This window comes from Oncorhynchus tshawytscha, linkage group LG09 (assembly GCF_018296145.1).
Source record: "Oncorhynchus tshawytscha isolate Ot180627B linkage group LG09, Otsh_v2.0, whole genome shotgun sequence".
Classification (NCBI taxonomy): domain Eukaryota; kingdom Metazoa; phylum Chordata; class Actinopteri; order Salmoniformes; family Salmonidae; genus Oncorhynchus; species Oncorhynchus tshawytscha.
In genome coordinates, this window is record NC_056437.1 from 82,695,143 (window position 1) to 82,710,959 (window position 15,817).

Below are 15,817 nucleotides of genomic sequence, written 5' to 3' on the forward strand. Positions count from 1 at the left end.
GTCCTACCTGATGAGGATTTGATGCCCGTCGCTGCCTTGTTGCTCAGCAACCAGGGACGCTGTGAGTCACAATGTGGGATGCAATTATTGTGTAATGGAAGGAGGCTACATCCAATCACAAAAGAGAACTGTACTCACTCTCATTGTTACGTCCAATACGGTTCTATGGTAGGCGTGAGAGATTAGAACCAAATTGAAACCATTTCTAAAACAAGGTTAGAAATGGCATTGGAATAAGAAACAACCGAGATTGAGTAGCAACGAACAAGTGTTGAAAAGTAACTGTTTGGGGAATATTTAATTCTAATTTACAGACACTTTTTTATTTAGTACAGAAGAATCAAAGTATTTTTTTTCTATAATTTTACATTTCATTTTTTTTTTGCGTTCGATCCTGTCGATAAAAAAAAAAAGTTATTTAATTGAATCATTCTGGCGTTGAATTTTTACAAAATAAGATGGCAATATTGGAAGAAGATATATCTTTCATATCCCTCGTAAATACTGTTTAATAACTAACTCCGAAGTAGTGTGAGACAAAATGTCAGCTGACATTAGTTTGTTCGATTTGGTGAACCTGTCGATCGGGACACCTGAAGTTGGAGCTGTCAACTTCAATGCGTTGCATACCCTCCTCCACGCTATCCTGGGACACCTGAAAATCCAAAATGTGACCACCGGCTGGAGAGAGCAGGATGCCCCGCCACAGGAGCCCCATGGCCCGCATCTGACCAAGTCCTCTAGCCCGTACCATCACATGGAAGACAAACTTCGGCAGATCGAGAGACAGATGGCCGCGCTGGAGAAGCTTCCTAGCGGTACCGATCTTCTGAGCCGCACTGCCTCAACCACAACACCGGTCAACGACTTGTGGCAGCTGATGCAGCTCCGCCGCAAGGCTCAGGCGAGTGAGGACGGCGTGTCCAAGGTGAGACAGGCTCTTCCTCAAAATGTAATTATTAATATCACACTGTCATCGCTGAGTCATAATTTTATTCTAAATTTAAATAATGTCATGCGAGGACAGGTGAAAGTTGAACATTGCTGCTGTGGCAGTGCTGCCTCCCCTGATCAACAGTCAAAACTGTGTTGAAACTGATTTGTCCGTGGTGCACAATTTTGCTTGTCATAAAATAGGGGCCAAATCAGTTTTTAGGAATCTGTCAAACAATTTTGTGATAAAAGAAAAATGGCCACAATGGTCAAGAAATAGGATTATATTACAGTTCCACTGGGTATTCTAGACTAGACATCCATCTTGTGACAGATGTTAGAGTCTGAGGTTTATTTACAGCAATGACAAGGGGAAGAGTTAAAGTTGGGAGGAGAGGGGATGAATGAGCCAATTGGAAGCTATGGATGATTAGATGGCATGAGGGCCAGATTGGGAATTTAGTCACAACACCGGGGTTAACACCCCTACTCATATGATAAGTGCCATGGGATCTTTAGTGACCACAGAGTCAGGACACTGAAAGACAGCCCTGGGACACTGAATCTCCTTAGACCAGAGGGAAGAGTACCACCTATTGGCCTTCCAGCAGCGTTCTGTCTCCCATCCAGGTACCGACCAGGACCAACTACCTAGTTTCTGAGGCAAGCCAGCAGTGGAATGCAGGGGGATATGCTGCTGGCAAGTGATTCAGCCCCTCTTATCTGTATTAAGTCCTTGAGTGCTTGCTCATCAAAGCCCTGTCCCGCAGCTGGGGGCCTGTCTGTGTGGTGAATGGTGAGCATTTCAGAACTCTCAACACTGGATAAGGATATTGATGACAGAGCACAGCACAATAGGTGATGGGCACCACACTGTCTTCTCAAATGACCTCGCTGTGTCTCTGTTCCAGTTTCCAAAGGAAAGGCCACTCCCCAAAGATAGGCACCACTCCTGTGTTCCCTGTGTATGCTGTGGAACAAAATTGAATAGCTGAGTAGTACAGATCACTAGGGAGGCTGCTGAGAGGGGACGGCTCATTGTAATGGCTGGAACGGAATTAATGGAACGGAGTCAAACGTGGTTTCCATATGTTTGATGTGTTTGAAACCATTCCACCTATTCAGCTCCAGCCATTACCATAAGCCCCGTCCTCCCCAATTAAGGTGCCACCAAACTCCTGGGGTGTACATGATTTAGAATCAGTATCGGTCCAGTACTTCATACCACACTCTGAACTGTATCTCTGCTGGTATCTGAAATGTCTGAGTTTGAAATATGGACACTGATAGAGACATGACAGTCTGTGTAAATAAAGCAAGTAGGAAGATGAAAGATTGCACAGGACTTCGCTATCTTCACTGATGTTGCCCAGACCTGCCCAGTTAACACTCAGGTGATATGAGGGAGGGACATCCAGTGGGTACAGGCGAAGGTGCCTCTGAAAATCCTCTGAATCATTAATGTATCCTGTGGGTATACTATTGTGGGTCAATACCAGTATCCACTGGCCCTGTCTGGACCTCTGGCCCTCGCTGGCCCTGTCTGGCCTTCTCTGGCCCTGTCTGGCATTCTCTGGCCCTGTCTGGCATTCTCTGGCCCTGTCTGGCATTCTCTGGCCCTGTCTGGCATTCTCTGGCCCTCCCTGGCCCTGTCTGGCCCTCCCTGGCCCCGTCTGGCCCTCCCTGGCCCGTCTGGCCTTTTCTGGCCCCTCTGGCCCTGTCTGGCACTCTGGCCCTGTCTGGCATTCTCTGGGCCATTCTCTGGCCCTGCCTTCTCTCTGCTATATCCCTTATTCTCTGGCCCCGTCTGGCCTTCTCTGGCCCTGTCTGCTATATCCCTTAAGACCCCACTAAGACACAATGTCCATCAGTTTCTGCCTCACAACTCATAGCAGCATATTGTATTTCCCGCATACAGGCCCTTAGCCAGGGTCTCTTTCTTCTTACCCCATGGCAGAGGTTATCAGGGGATTGTTGTGGTTGATAAAGGTGTCGCTGCTGTGACCCCACAGGGTACATGTCCTGGATCTGAGAGGGTAGCGAAAAGTCTGCCTGAGTGGCGCTCTGTGTTCACAGTGGCGTGGAAGGATTCCAGGCCACCGGCCATCTTAGTCAGAGCCAGTTAATGGCTGACTAAAGAGTAACCGGGAGGTAGAGTGGATGGCTTTCTTCCCAATCGCAAATAACTTCCTTATCGTTGGGACAGTAAAAGTCAGTGTACTTACATTATGTTAGTTACTCATTTCCTACCCCTTTTACTAGAGTTTTGCTTGTTGTCAGAAGGGGCTTGTATTTAGGTTGTCCTGTCCGTTACCATTTACAACATACTTGTGGGTGATGATGACCCAGATGTTGTGGCAGAAACAGGAAGGAGGTTGGGCACTCTGTCTAAACAACATCCTCACAGACCAACAGACAGGGTACTAGGGACATTGTGTCTGAGGAAGATACGGTTGGGGATGTCCCCTGGTTAGGGAGCCCAGCTCCTTTGAGGGAATAGGACGATGCATACATTTTGCCTACTGTTTGCTGATGTAGGCAATTATCATCATTTCCTGTGAACTCAATATGTCCAATCAGCCTCATGAGGAGCTTTTAAAGTGTCATAATAATCTCATAGGAAATTAACCATACCCTTACACGCAGGTCATATATCCCTTCCACGTTTACAGCTCACTGAACAACCTATTAGTTATTCAGATGATTGTTTGACGGCCTGTGCAGCTCAGTGGAGTCTTTGTTTGGTTGCCGTTTTCATGTCTGGGTGCATTAGACAAACCCACTGGAACTCTGATCAAGGACATTCAGAGCCACCTGTTTCAACTTTGCTTAGTTAACACAACCTATTTCTAATTTGCAACACCCAGAGCACATGTGTGGGTTTACTCTGTCAACAAGGCCTCAGCTGTGTTAGAGAGTGGAGTGGTTCCATATGGGCAGGGGTTATGTACTCTGAAAAACATGGATTATCTGGAGACAGACAGGTCCTACCGCTGCTTTGTAACAGCTTGTGTATCTCATCTACTGCATATGGATGGTGGTGTCCTAGTAACCTCCCTTGGGGTGAAATGTCAACTGGATGGAGCCATGGAGAGGGGTTTTGGGATCCCTCCTAAATGAAGGGGTTTAGGATCTTCCTACTGATCTTCAAAGGAAGAAGCTTGGGAAATAGTCACGTATATGGCTTTGGTCCGGGGGATTTAGACCTTACTGAGTCCCCTGACCGCTTCAAAGTTTCACAGAGTCTTACTTTGGGAGATTAGAGAACTGGGCTAAGTCAGTTTCAAGTGTTTTGGGCATGAAGAGGCTGTGAAAAAGCTTTAGACCTAATGCTAAGAGATCACCATGTGTGTTGATTCATCCTGAATATGGCACAGTGATTTAGAAATGTTGGAGGTTTACCCAATACATTACTGGGAGCTTATATATCGCGTGTGCGACCCTCTATATTTCTATAGCCTACGATTCAGTCATCATAACAGAAACTGTCAAAAGGTAATGATTGTGTTAGTGATCTGACCAGTGATGTGAGGTTCTTTTGAGCTTTGAGTCCTTAAAAACACACTCTGTTGTGTTTCCAGTCTATGTCGCTGATCCAGGATCTGCTGAAGGAGATCCAGGACCTGAAGGAGTCCAGAGATGACCTGAAGAAAGAGGTCAAGAGCCTCCAGAACCAACTCAACCAGGTCAGACACACATCCATACTGGCAAACCCTCATAGTGAGGAGGGATTGCAGATAGATAACATTTGGCAACCTTGCTCATCTCCCCTCATTAATCTACAGTAGGGGATATACCCAGTGCTCATCCCTAGGGATCCTTCTCCATCTCACCACCCCACACAGTGGTGAAATATAGAGTCATGTAGAGCCCGATCCACCCTGGCCCTGGTCCCCTCCCTCCATCCCTCTTTGTAGGGACATGGAGTCATACAGAGGGCAACAGCATCAAAGAGCCACAGCTTATCTCTGGCAACCTGGCCTGTCACTCACCCCCAACAATAGAGTGAGGATAATAGGGATCATCCTACATGTCTGTTTCCATCTGGTAGCATGACGTTGCTCTGGGTATTTTTGGGTTCCAGCTGAATGAGTGAGCTGGTTGACAGAATCAACGAAGTGGAACAGTACTGCCACCCGACTGGACAACCTGGACTCTGCCACCGTGAGTTGGAACTGAGGAGACTACTTTCCAAGCTCAGAAATTATATACTACATTGTTAAGAGGAGACAAACAATAGTATAGTACTGTAGTAGCTAACTCTAGTAAAAAGAGGTTAATCATGACTTCCTCTTTCTTGTCTTCTCTCTATCACAGAAAGAGCTGCAGGACAGAGCTGGGCGTTACCCAGACCCAGACGAGCTCATCCAGTGTGTGACCTGGGACATCATGCAGACCACCTTGGTTAGCGAGCAACAGAATCTGCAAAAGGCATGTCTTATGTCTTGCTTGAAAAGAGCGAGATTCCTTTATCAAGCAATCATATACAAGACATAGGAATAGACATTAGCTTTGTGTTGATGGTAGCTATTTCTCCAATAGGAAATCAAGCACTCAGTCCCTGTCCCCACATCAGTTGTCATGACCACCATGACTCCTTTCAGCGTCTCTGCCAATGCCAATACTGGAGCTGCTGCCTTCACTCCTGGCACTGTCACTGTCAGCCAGCATGGGGGCGCTGCCCCAGCAGTCCCTCTCTGGAGCTGCTGCCTTCACTCCTGGCACTGTCACTGCCAGCCAGCATGGGGGCGCTGTCCCAGCAGTCCCTCTCTGATGGAGCTGCTGCCTTCACTCCTGGCACTGTCACTGCCAGCCAGCATGGGGGCGCTGCCCCAGCAGTCCCTCTCTGATGGAGCTGCTGCCTTCACTCCTGGCACTGTCACTGCCAGCCAGCATGGGGGGGCGCTGCCCCAGCAGTCCCTCTCTGATGGAGCTGCTGCCTTCACTCCTGGCACTGTCACTGCCAGCCAGCATGGGGGGGCGCTGCCCCAGCAGTCCTTCTCTGATGGAGCTGCTGCCTTCACTCCTGGCACTGTCACTGCCAGCCAGCATGGGGGGGCGCTGCCCCAGCAGTCCCTCTCTGATGGAGCTCCTGCCTTCACTCCTGGCACTGTCACTGCCAGCCAGCATGGGGGGGCGCTGCCCCAGCAGTCCCTCTCTGATGGAGCTCCTGCCTTCACTCCTGGCACTGTCACTGCCAGCCAGCATGGGGGGGCACTGCCCCAGCAGTCCCTCTCTGATGGAGCTCTGATGGTGGGCAGCAAACCCCTGTCTCGTGTGGCCAGCGGGGCAGAGCGTTACCCAGAGACAGTGGAGGCCCTGAGGGACGTGGGCAGGCTCAGGGAGAGACACAACACCCTGGAGACCAGAGTAGAGCTGCTGGAAGCAGGCAAGGTTGACCAGGCCCAGCTCCAGCACCTCCGGGAGCTCCTCCCTGACATGGGTAAGATAACAATGTGGAGATTGGATAGTGTATGGCTATTCTATGTTTTCTTTTACTGAATTATGTATTTTGTGTGGGCTGACCATTTTTGTCCTGAATGTGTAGGGGACAGGGATGTGCCTGACAATCTGTTGGATCAACTGACTCATCTGAGAGTTCTGGTCGACAGCCTGATGGGTGACAGAGCCAAGGTGAGCGAGGAAGATGTACGCACGCATGCACACGCACACACACACACATTGTTGATGGCCCCATGTCCCTGTCATAGCTGGGAGAACTGGAGCAGCTGATTCTGAACATAGGAACAGTTCAGGGCTCAGAGGGAGGCTCAGAAACAGCCAAAGGGTCAGACGGCGAGGACTCCTCTGACTCTCCTAAGCAAGGACAGCTCAGACTGCAGATATTATACCTCAGGTAAACAATGACACAGGAGCACACAGGAAGGCTAAATAGAAATTATAGATCGTTTTTTATGGAAGCTACATTTGACATCATTTGGTAGTCTAAGTCATTTGTAACACAGGAGGTTGGCGGTACCTTAATTGGGGAGAACGGGCTCGTGGTAACTACTGGAGCGGTAGTGGAATGGTATGAAATACATCAAACACATGGTTTCCAGGTGTATGATGCCATTCCATTTGCTCTGTTCCGGCCATTATTACGAGCCGTTCTTCCCTCAGCAGTTTTATGGCCAGTTGAGATGTGGTAGTTTTCCATTGGAAGAGAGGTGGTGGCCTGCTCCTCATGGCCTGGTGCACCTGTTCCACCACTCTGTGTTCAGGAACGCAGTGCAGAAAGTGGAGGAAGAGGTGCTACTGCTGAAGACTGAGAACACATCAGCCAAGGCTGAGCAGAAGACCAGAAAGACAGACAGCTACAGGATCAGGTTAGACAGACAGACAGACAGACAGACAGACAGACAGACAGACAGACAGACAGACAGACAGACAGACAGACAGGACAGACAGACAGACAGACAGACAGACAGACAGACAGACAGACAGACAGACAGTACAGTACAGACAGACAGACAGACAGACAGACAGACAGACAGACAGACAGACAGAACCTTCAACTGAGAATATAGCTGAGACAGCATCATCCATAATGAGCAGACAGGGTGGACAACATGGCCCTCAGACTGCCCTCTCACCGACAGATGGACAACCTGCGAGGCATGCTGGAGGACATGATGGCGTCCTCCTCCTCGCTGCTCTCCCAGAGCCTCCAGCAGGAGCCCCAGGGGTCAGAGCAGGGCCAGGGCAGTGGTCAGGCAGGCGGGCAGCAAGGCTCCACGTGCCCCTCCTGCTCTGTAGACGTGAGCAGGAAGGTCAGCCAGCTGTTCCAGCGCTATGAGAATCTGCAGGGCCTGGTTAGCAGATTCATGAATCAGCAGGGAGGAGGCAGACCTGGAGCAGAGGTACTATAGGCAGGGCCAGGATAGAGGATGAAACAGAGTAGCAAAGGGTTTTAATTAAATAATGGGTCTGCTATGTTGAACCCTGAGGGAGGGATACGTTTAGAGATGATATGTAAGGGAAGCTCTATCAGGGCAGCAGTGTGTTGAGGGAAAGGAGTGTTTCAGTGCCAGGCTCTCCATGGCAGTGGGGCCATGGCTGTGTATTACAGACATAGAACCCTGTCTCTCTGTGTTGTTTCTGCCAGAGCTCAGAGCTGATGAATGACGTTCAGGGAGCCATCATGCAGCTGCAGGCTGAGTGTGAGAAGCTCCACGGCACAGCCAACCACCTGATTGAGGAGCACGTCCAGAAACAGGTCCACATCGACAGTGAGTCTGGGAGGGACAGCAGGGCCATAGGGAATAGGAGATGCTCCATGCTGTACTTCTGTTCATAAACCACAGAATAATGTCTTTCTGTCACAGCATCTGTACAAGTCCATGGAAGAACTGGACGAGAAGAAAGCTGACAAAGAGCTTGTGGAGATGGAGATTGAAATCGTGAGTCTCTCACTGCACAACATGGCATAGTTGGATCTTTCCCTCAGTGTGTTATACTCAACTCAGGTGAACTCTCTCTCACATGTTCTGTTAGTCTAGACGAGCTTCCACAAGTCCATTCAAGACCATAGGGTACCTACAAATCCCAACATGCTCAAGTTCACCTGTACCAGCCCATGCTAAACCCTACCAAGGCCATACAAGTCACCACAAGCCCATACGTGTCCATACACAAGTTCATACACATATGTATTTATCCCTACAAGCTCACACAGGTTTCAACTAATCCTTACAAGCAGATTCAGGCTTCACCTAATCCTTACAAGTTAATACAGGTTTCACCTGGGCAAGTTAATACAGGCTTCACCTAATCCTTACAAGTTAATACAGGTTTCACCTAATCCTTACAAATTAATACAGGTTTCACCTAATCCTTGAAGTTAATACAGGTTTCACCTAACCCAAGTTAATACAGGTTTCAGCCTAATCATACAAGTCCATACAGGTTTTTCAGGTTTCACTAATCCTTACAAGTTGGCATACAGGTTTCAGTCCTTATAAATACATACAGGTTTCACCTAAGCCTTATAAGTGATACAGGTTTCACCTAATCCTTACTTACAGGTTTCACCTAAGCCTTACAAATACATGATACAGGTTTCACTAATCCTTATAATCCATACAGGTTTCACCTAATCCTTATAAATCCATACAGGTCTCACCTAATCCTTACAAGTTAATACAGGTTTCACCTAATCCTTATAAATCATACAGGTCTCTAAACCACAAAGTCTTTATGTCCATACAGGTCTTAATACTTATAAATCCATGGAAGAACTCTCACTAATCCTTATAAATCTGACAAAGGTTTCACCTAATCCTTATAAGTCCATACAGGTCTCACCTAATCCTTACAATGGCATAGTTTATTCCCTAATGTGTTATTCTCACCTAATCGTCTTACAAGTTCCATACAGGTTTCACCTAATCCTTATAAATCCATACAAGGTCCATACTAAGGTTTTATAAATCCCATACAGGTCTCACCTGTACCATCCTTATAAGTCCATACAGGTCTCACCTAATCCTTATAAATCCATACAGGTTTCTAATCCTTACAAATCCATACAGGTTCAACTAATCCTTACAAGTCCATACAGGTTCACCTAATCCTTACAAGTTAATACAGGTTTCCTAATCCTTACAAGTTAATACAGGTTTCACCTAATCTTACAAGTTAATACAGGTTTCACCTAACCCTTATAAAGTCCATACAGGTTTCACCTAATCCTTACAAGTTAATACAGGTTTCACCTAATCCTTACAAGTTAATACAGGTTTCAACTAACCCTTACAAGTTAATACAGGTTTCAACTAACCCTTACAAGTCCATACAGGTTTCAACTAATCCTTACAAGTCCATACAGGTTTCAACTAATCCTTACAAGTCCATACAGGTTTCACCTAATCCTTACAAGTCCATACAGGTTTCACCTAATCCTTACAAGTTAATACAGGTTTCACCTAATCCTTACAAGTCCATACAGGTTTCACCTAATCCTTACAAGTCCATACAGGTTTCACCTAACCCTTACAAGTTAATACAGGTTTCACCTAACCCCTACAAGTTAATACAGGTTTCAACTAATCCTTACAAGTTAATACAGGTTTCACCTAATCCTTATAAGTTAATACAGGTTTCACCTAATCCTTACAAGTTAATACAGGTTTCACCTAATCCTTACAAGTTAATACAGGTTTCACCTAATCCTTACAAGTTCATACAGGTTTCACCTAATCCTTACAAGTCCATACAGGTTTCACTAATCCTTACAAGTTAATACAGGTTTCACCCTAATCAAGTTAATACAGGTTTCACCTAATCCTTACAAGTTAATACAGGTTTCACCTAATCCTTACAAGTCCATACAGGTTTCACCTAACCCTTACAAGTTAATACAGGTTTCACCTAACCCCTACAAGTTAATACAGGTTTCAACTAATCCTTACAAGTTAATACAGGTTTCACCTAACCCCTACAAGTTAATACAGGTTTCAACTAATCCTTACAAGTTAATACAGGTTTCACCTAATCCTTACAAGTTAATACAGGTTTCAACTAATCCTTACAAGTTAATACAGGTTTCACCTAATCCTTATAAGTCCATACAGGTTTCACCTAATCCTTATAAGTCCATACAGGTTTCACCTAATCCTTATAAGTCCATACAGGTTTCACCTAATCCTTATAAGTCCATACAGGTTTCACCTAATCCTTACACACAAGCCCACACTAGTACTGCCATTGCCCTGATGGCATCTCCTCTCTTCCTGTAGAAAGCAGACAAGCGTGCCCTGGAGACCAAGGTGAGCCGCATGCAGTTTGACTCCATGACAGAGGAGCTCAACACCATGTTCCAGGAGCTGCTCAGCAAGATCACCGGCCAGGAGCAGGACTGGCACAAAATCATCGACAAAATCTCCACCGAGATGGAGTGCAAGGTGGGACTGAGCAGGAAGTTACCCTGCTAAATGGATGTTTATATAATAGGCCTACATGTCCATTGATATGCGCCACACATGTTATTACTATGCTATCACCAATACATATATCTTACAAGTCTGTATGTCACACGTTTTTAAGTGTTTTACGAACGTGTTTATAGTGACAGATGGCATTGTTTGTAAAAATCTCATGGAATGTCTGTCTGGTGTGTCTGGTGGTAGTTTATATCTTTGGCATCCCTGTTGTACATCTGTTGTCTATTTGTGTAGCTGGACCGGATTGAGCTGGATCCTGTGAAGAAGCAGCTGGAGGACCGCTGGAAGAGCATCCGTAAGCAGCTGCAGGCCCAGCCTGCCCCGAAGGAGGACGACGCTGCAGGCATCAGGAAGTAAGTCACATGTCACTGGTCACAGCCAGGCCCAGGAGGGATGATGGCTGGATAAGTCCAGGTTCCTCTATGGAGTTCTACATAATCATGCGTTCATTGTCTTCCTGTGTTTAGCGTTCATTTTATCTCTGTCTATATTCTGTCTATATGTCTATGTTCTGTTTGTATGCTGTTGTTTACTCACTGTGTATGTACAGTATATACTGTATTCTGTTCCTAATATACCTACTACTGTACACACTATTTTCCTTCCAAGTTATATACTGTCTATACACACCACGTATTTATATTCTGGATTCTGACATATATATTACATTATATTATATCTACTTAGGATTGTTAATTGGACTTGTTCTGTCATTTCTTGTTTGTTTCTTGATTGTTTGTGTATTTGTATTGTATTTGCTAGACATTCTACTGCGCTGTTGGAGCTAGAAACAAAAGCATTTTGCTACACCTGTTATAACACCTGCAAATCTGTGTATGCGACCGATAAAGTTGGATTTGATTTGTCTTTGTTACGTCCCTTTCATAGACAACTAGTGGCAAGGTTCCACTGCATCTCCTGCGACCGCCCAGTCGATATGCTTACCCCAGGACCGTAAGTAAATGATAATAATGTCCTATTTTTATACAGTACACACAGACATTGTGGAAATTGAAATAATAGGAATATGGGGCTGTTTATTCACCTACCTCTCTTTCTTCTTTCTCTCTCCACTGGACAACAGGCACTTGGTCACCCTGCCCTCCACTCCTGGCCTACCCTCCCACAAGTCCAACCGACCGTACACCATCTATGAGCTTGAGCAGGTTCGCCAGCACTGCAGAAGGTGAGAGCAGACAGTCAAACATCACAACTGAAACTCTTACTTGACCCCATTTTAACCAGCAGGGGGTGCCAGTGTCCCAATATCCAATACACAGTGTAGTCGACTTTATCCTACCCCAAAGACCTAACACCCACACTAGATCAGCCAGAAGTGTTCCATAGTTACAAGTGTCTGACATTAGCTGGCTCTCCCTCCATCTCAGCCTGAGGCCAGGGACCAACCACAGCCACTTTGAGATGGCCAGCTCAGAAAGGGCCATGATGCAGGTGCAGCGGATCCACACCATGTGCTCAGAAAGGGCCATGATGTGCAGCGGATCCACACCATGAGGCAGATAGAGAGAGTGCAGAGCCACCTATCTGGCCCAGAGCGCACCTACAGCCAGGGGCTCTGAGGGAGATCGGGAGCTCCCGCTATCCACACATCCTGAGCCCACTGCAGAGGACCAGCCAGAGTCTGCCTAAGCAGTCAGTCAGTCAGTCAGGCCAGGGTCAGGCAGGGAAGCCGGGAGCACATGTATTGAAACAGGGAAGGACCAAAAAGTTGTCTATATTGCTTTGTTATGGTTTAGAGAAGTGTCAGGGAGGCAGGGTGACCAAATTTAACTACAAACTATAAATATTGTACTGTCAGGTCTGTTTAAAACCTCTAGAAGTGTTCATCTTCCGACCTTCAACCTCCACTCCTGTGTCCATCCTAGCGAGCGCATCCCTGAGATGGCGGACTACAGTTACCTGGCCATGTCCCGGAGCTGTGGAGGCAGCCACACTGTGACCTACCCCAACCGCCGCTACACCCGCCTGCAGCACTTCAGCCACTTCATCCAGGCTGAGGAGGAGACACCGCCCATCTCCAGCTCCCCACTGCGCATTCAGGTGAGTGAGACCAACCTCACCTACTGTGGGTTACTGTACTGACAGACAACTAGACCACTGCCAGCCCATACGAATACACCTGGTCAATCACGTTTGTTGAGCCATTTATACAAGTTATCATGTTGAGTACGGAGTATAGTTGAGGTGTATTTGACAGTTGTTAGGTATGCAAATTTTGACCTTGTCCTTGTGTCTATTGGTCAGCCGGAGGAGGTGGACATCCTGGGATTGGACGGACATATCTACAAGGGCCGCCTGAAAACCAGATCGGTCAAGACTGTGGATGCCAGACTACCCACCATCTTTCCTAAAGACGGTACAGGGTTCTGGACTGGGATTATATTCAGCTCTACTCTACAGTACTGTGTATTTTTAGAGTAGAATTACATGTATTGAAAAGAAAATGGAATCTGGACAATTGTGAACAAAAGCTAGACTACTTAATTCATGTTACTCAATTCAAGCAACTGCAGTGCAGTAAAACTATTCCCACTGGTCCATTTTGTATTTTTATGCCATCGCTCCAAAAAGTTACCTAATGTTAAGTGTGACATGTCTGCATGCTGTGGGCAGCTGTCATGGTCCGGGCCTGGGAGAGAGGTGATGTCCAGACTCCAGTTCTGACTCCTCATTGACAGTGAAGCACACTTCCGAGGATTCACTGTCACCCCTAAGCCCAGTTACACAACGCGTCTTAAGATGATGATCACACCGTGCCGTCTGTCCAGGCCCCAACTGCCCTTAGCCTGTTTCCTCTCTCTCGCTCCCTGGACCATGTGTCCAGAGTTGGGCTCGCAGTGCAGGGATGCAGAGATAAAGAGTAAAGTGGAGTGTGGGGAGGAAGAGTGAGTGGGGACATCATGGTGAAGGGTCAGGAGAGAATGGGGAGGAGACTGAAAAGTTAGGTTGGGTTGAGAAAGAAAGTGGGCTGTTTGGTTGGGAATGAGAATTTGAGGAGGGATACAGTACAGTGTTAAAGTGGTGTATGATGAAGGATTAGGAACGAGGGTCTGGAGAAGGACGAGGGTGAGGAGATTTAGGGAAGGAGAGAGGAGCTTAGTTTATGGGAGGGAGTATTTTACGAGGGTTTAAGGAAGTGAGTTCGCAATAAGAATGGGCTTGCAATGGGGTTGGGGGAGGGGCTCTGGTTGGTATCGTGTTCCACACTGGAAAGAACCCTATGTTACTATGTTATAGAAGATCAGGCCTGGTGTCTGTAACAGACTGTAAATATAACCTGGGGTAACACTGCTTGCATGCCATCATTTCTATCTTAATATCCTTTTCATCTGTTCATACAAATCAAGCCCTGAAGGAAGAATGAGGGAGATATGCTGTCCTGTTTTATGCCTGAGATTTGGTGTTGTGATTCCCAGTAATTTATGAGACCATTGAATGAGTCAAAATAGTATTGAAAGAGTATTTTTCTCAAGACTTGGAAGAAGTTGTATGTCTGGTATGGGTGTGTAGGTACAGTATGGCTATGGTTGTGGTGGGGTCCTGTCGTTCCCATGTCAAGGTCGCGATGTGACATTGCTGTTTTAATGACAGCAGGCATGTGCAAGAGCAAAGACAAGATCATGCGCTCCCAGTTCCAGAAGCCTGGCTGCACAGAGCCGGGCTGTGTGACCCCTGTGCGACCCCAGAGTGCCAAAACCCAGCGCAGCCGCTCAGGTAGGTCAACACCAGCGTCATTACCCATTTGCAACATATAAACCAATTTCACCAACTGGAATAGTGATTACTATGGAATGGAACTGAAATAACACTCACATGGAAATAGCATTCTTCTTTGCGATTGCTGCTGTGCAGCTGTTAAGGTTGATTGTAGCAGACACCTGAACCCTAAACCCTGACCTTTCCCCCTTCCTCCCTTTATCTCCCCCAGCCTCAGGCAGCTCTGTGCGGGACCGGCCCATGTCTTCTTTAGGCTGCCTGTCCCAGGCTACCCTTCCCCAGAGCTCGTCCCATGCTGACACCACCAGCGAGCTGCTGCAGCAAGATCTGGAGCTTCACGTGGACCTGAGCCAGTCGGAGGAAGAGCCTGTCATCATCCTGTAGGGGGCGATGGAGAGCCCCACACACCTTATTTTAATAAACCGTTTACAGCAGCAGCAGGAGGATATCCTGGTCTCCATTTTGTAATGGAGCATACAGACGTTGTGAAAATTAAGTCTGATATTAGTCAGTTAGGTTATTTATGGATGGTAATGGAATAACACAATTCTAGGACCTATGAACACTGTTTCAATGCAACAAAATAGCTGAGTCACAAAATTGCTGAGTCACATTTCCAAGGTGTAGCTTTACAGGTCAAATACCTTACGTGTGGCTACATTACGATTTTGGTTTATGATGCCTGATTTTCAATGACCTTCATAGAGAAACTTTCAGGCAGGTGACCTCAAATACCAGACTGTTTGGATGCAGAAGAATACCACCATGGAGCAATTCATTTGACATATAGGGTCTTATAGAGCGGTATCATTAAAGGCTTGAAATGTCTTCCCTCTCACAGACCCAGTTTCTGTAACGTCTGATTCATTGTATTAGTGTCTCAAGTTGTTCCATCACATGCTAAGAGGAAAGACATTCATGCGTGCGGTCATTACCACAAAAATGTACCCCTGTCGTGGACTCATAACAATGGTAGCCAGCCACCTGCATCTATTGGGGAAGCAAAGCAGCCAGGGTTGTAAAATCGGCCCAGATGGCGTTCCCTTCGAATGCCACCGTGCCTGTGTCCAGTTACAGCAGCTTCCTGGTGTCTGTGTGTTTTAAACAAGGGGGTTCGCTATGTGTGCCTCACTCTGGCATAGTGTATAATTTTTAACCATGGCACTTCATTGGGTATCATAGCATACTTTTAGCGTAGCGCC

The 15,817-nt window shown here is 46.7% G+C and overlaps 1 protein-coding gene across 1 annotated transcript; it reads left to right on the top strand.

The window, feature by feature from the left end:
* The first annotated feature begins 25 nt into the window (after positions 1-25).
* On the top strand, positions 26-15,455 carry LOC112235033 (glutamine-rich protein 2-like). Its single transcript, XM_042327893.1, has 18 exons — positions 26-928; positions 4,515-4,619; positions 5,251-5,337; positions 5,476-6,376; positions 6,482-6,567; positions 6,645-6,790; positions 7,158-7,249; positions 7,492-7,796; positions 8,042-8,188; positions 8,262-8,336; positions 10,674-10,838; positions 11,112-11,230; positions 11,766-11,831; positions 11,962-12,063; positions 12,764-12,938; positions 13,143-13,254; positions 14,490-14,612; positions 14,827-15,455. The coding sequence occupies exons 1-18, from the start codon at positions 542-544 to the stop codon at positions 14,997-14,999; spliced, it is 3,366 nt and encodes a 1,121-aa protein (XP_042183827.1). The 5' UTR covers positions 26-541; the 3' UTR covers positions 15,000-15,455.
* Positions 15,456-15,817: the final 362 nt, after the last annotated feature.

What these genes read in the sequence shown, in the direction of transcription:
- LOC112235033 (XM_042327893.1), top strand. Translation starts at nt 542, where the DNA reads ATGTCAGCTGACATTAGTTTGTTCGATTTGGTGAACCTGTCGATCGGG. An exon ending in AGTCTGGGAGGGACAGCAGG is followed by an intron (nt 8,189 to 8,261) that starts GCCATAGGGAAT and finishes TTTCTGTCACAG; the next exon opens with CATCTGTACAAGTCCATGGA. An exon ending in TGGAGATGGAGATTGAAATC is followed by an intron (nt 8,337 to 10,673) that starts GTGAGTCTCTCA and finishes CTCTTCCTGTAG; the next exon opens with AAAGCAGACAAGCGTGCCCT.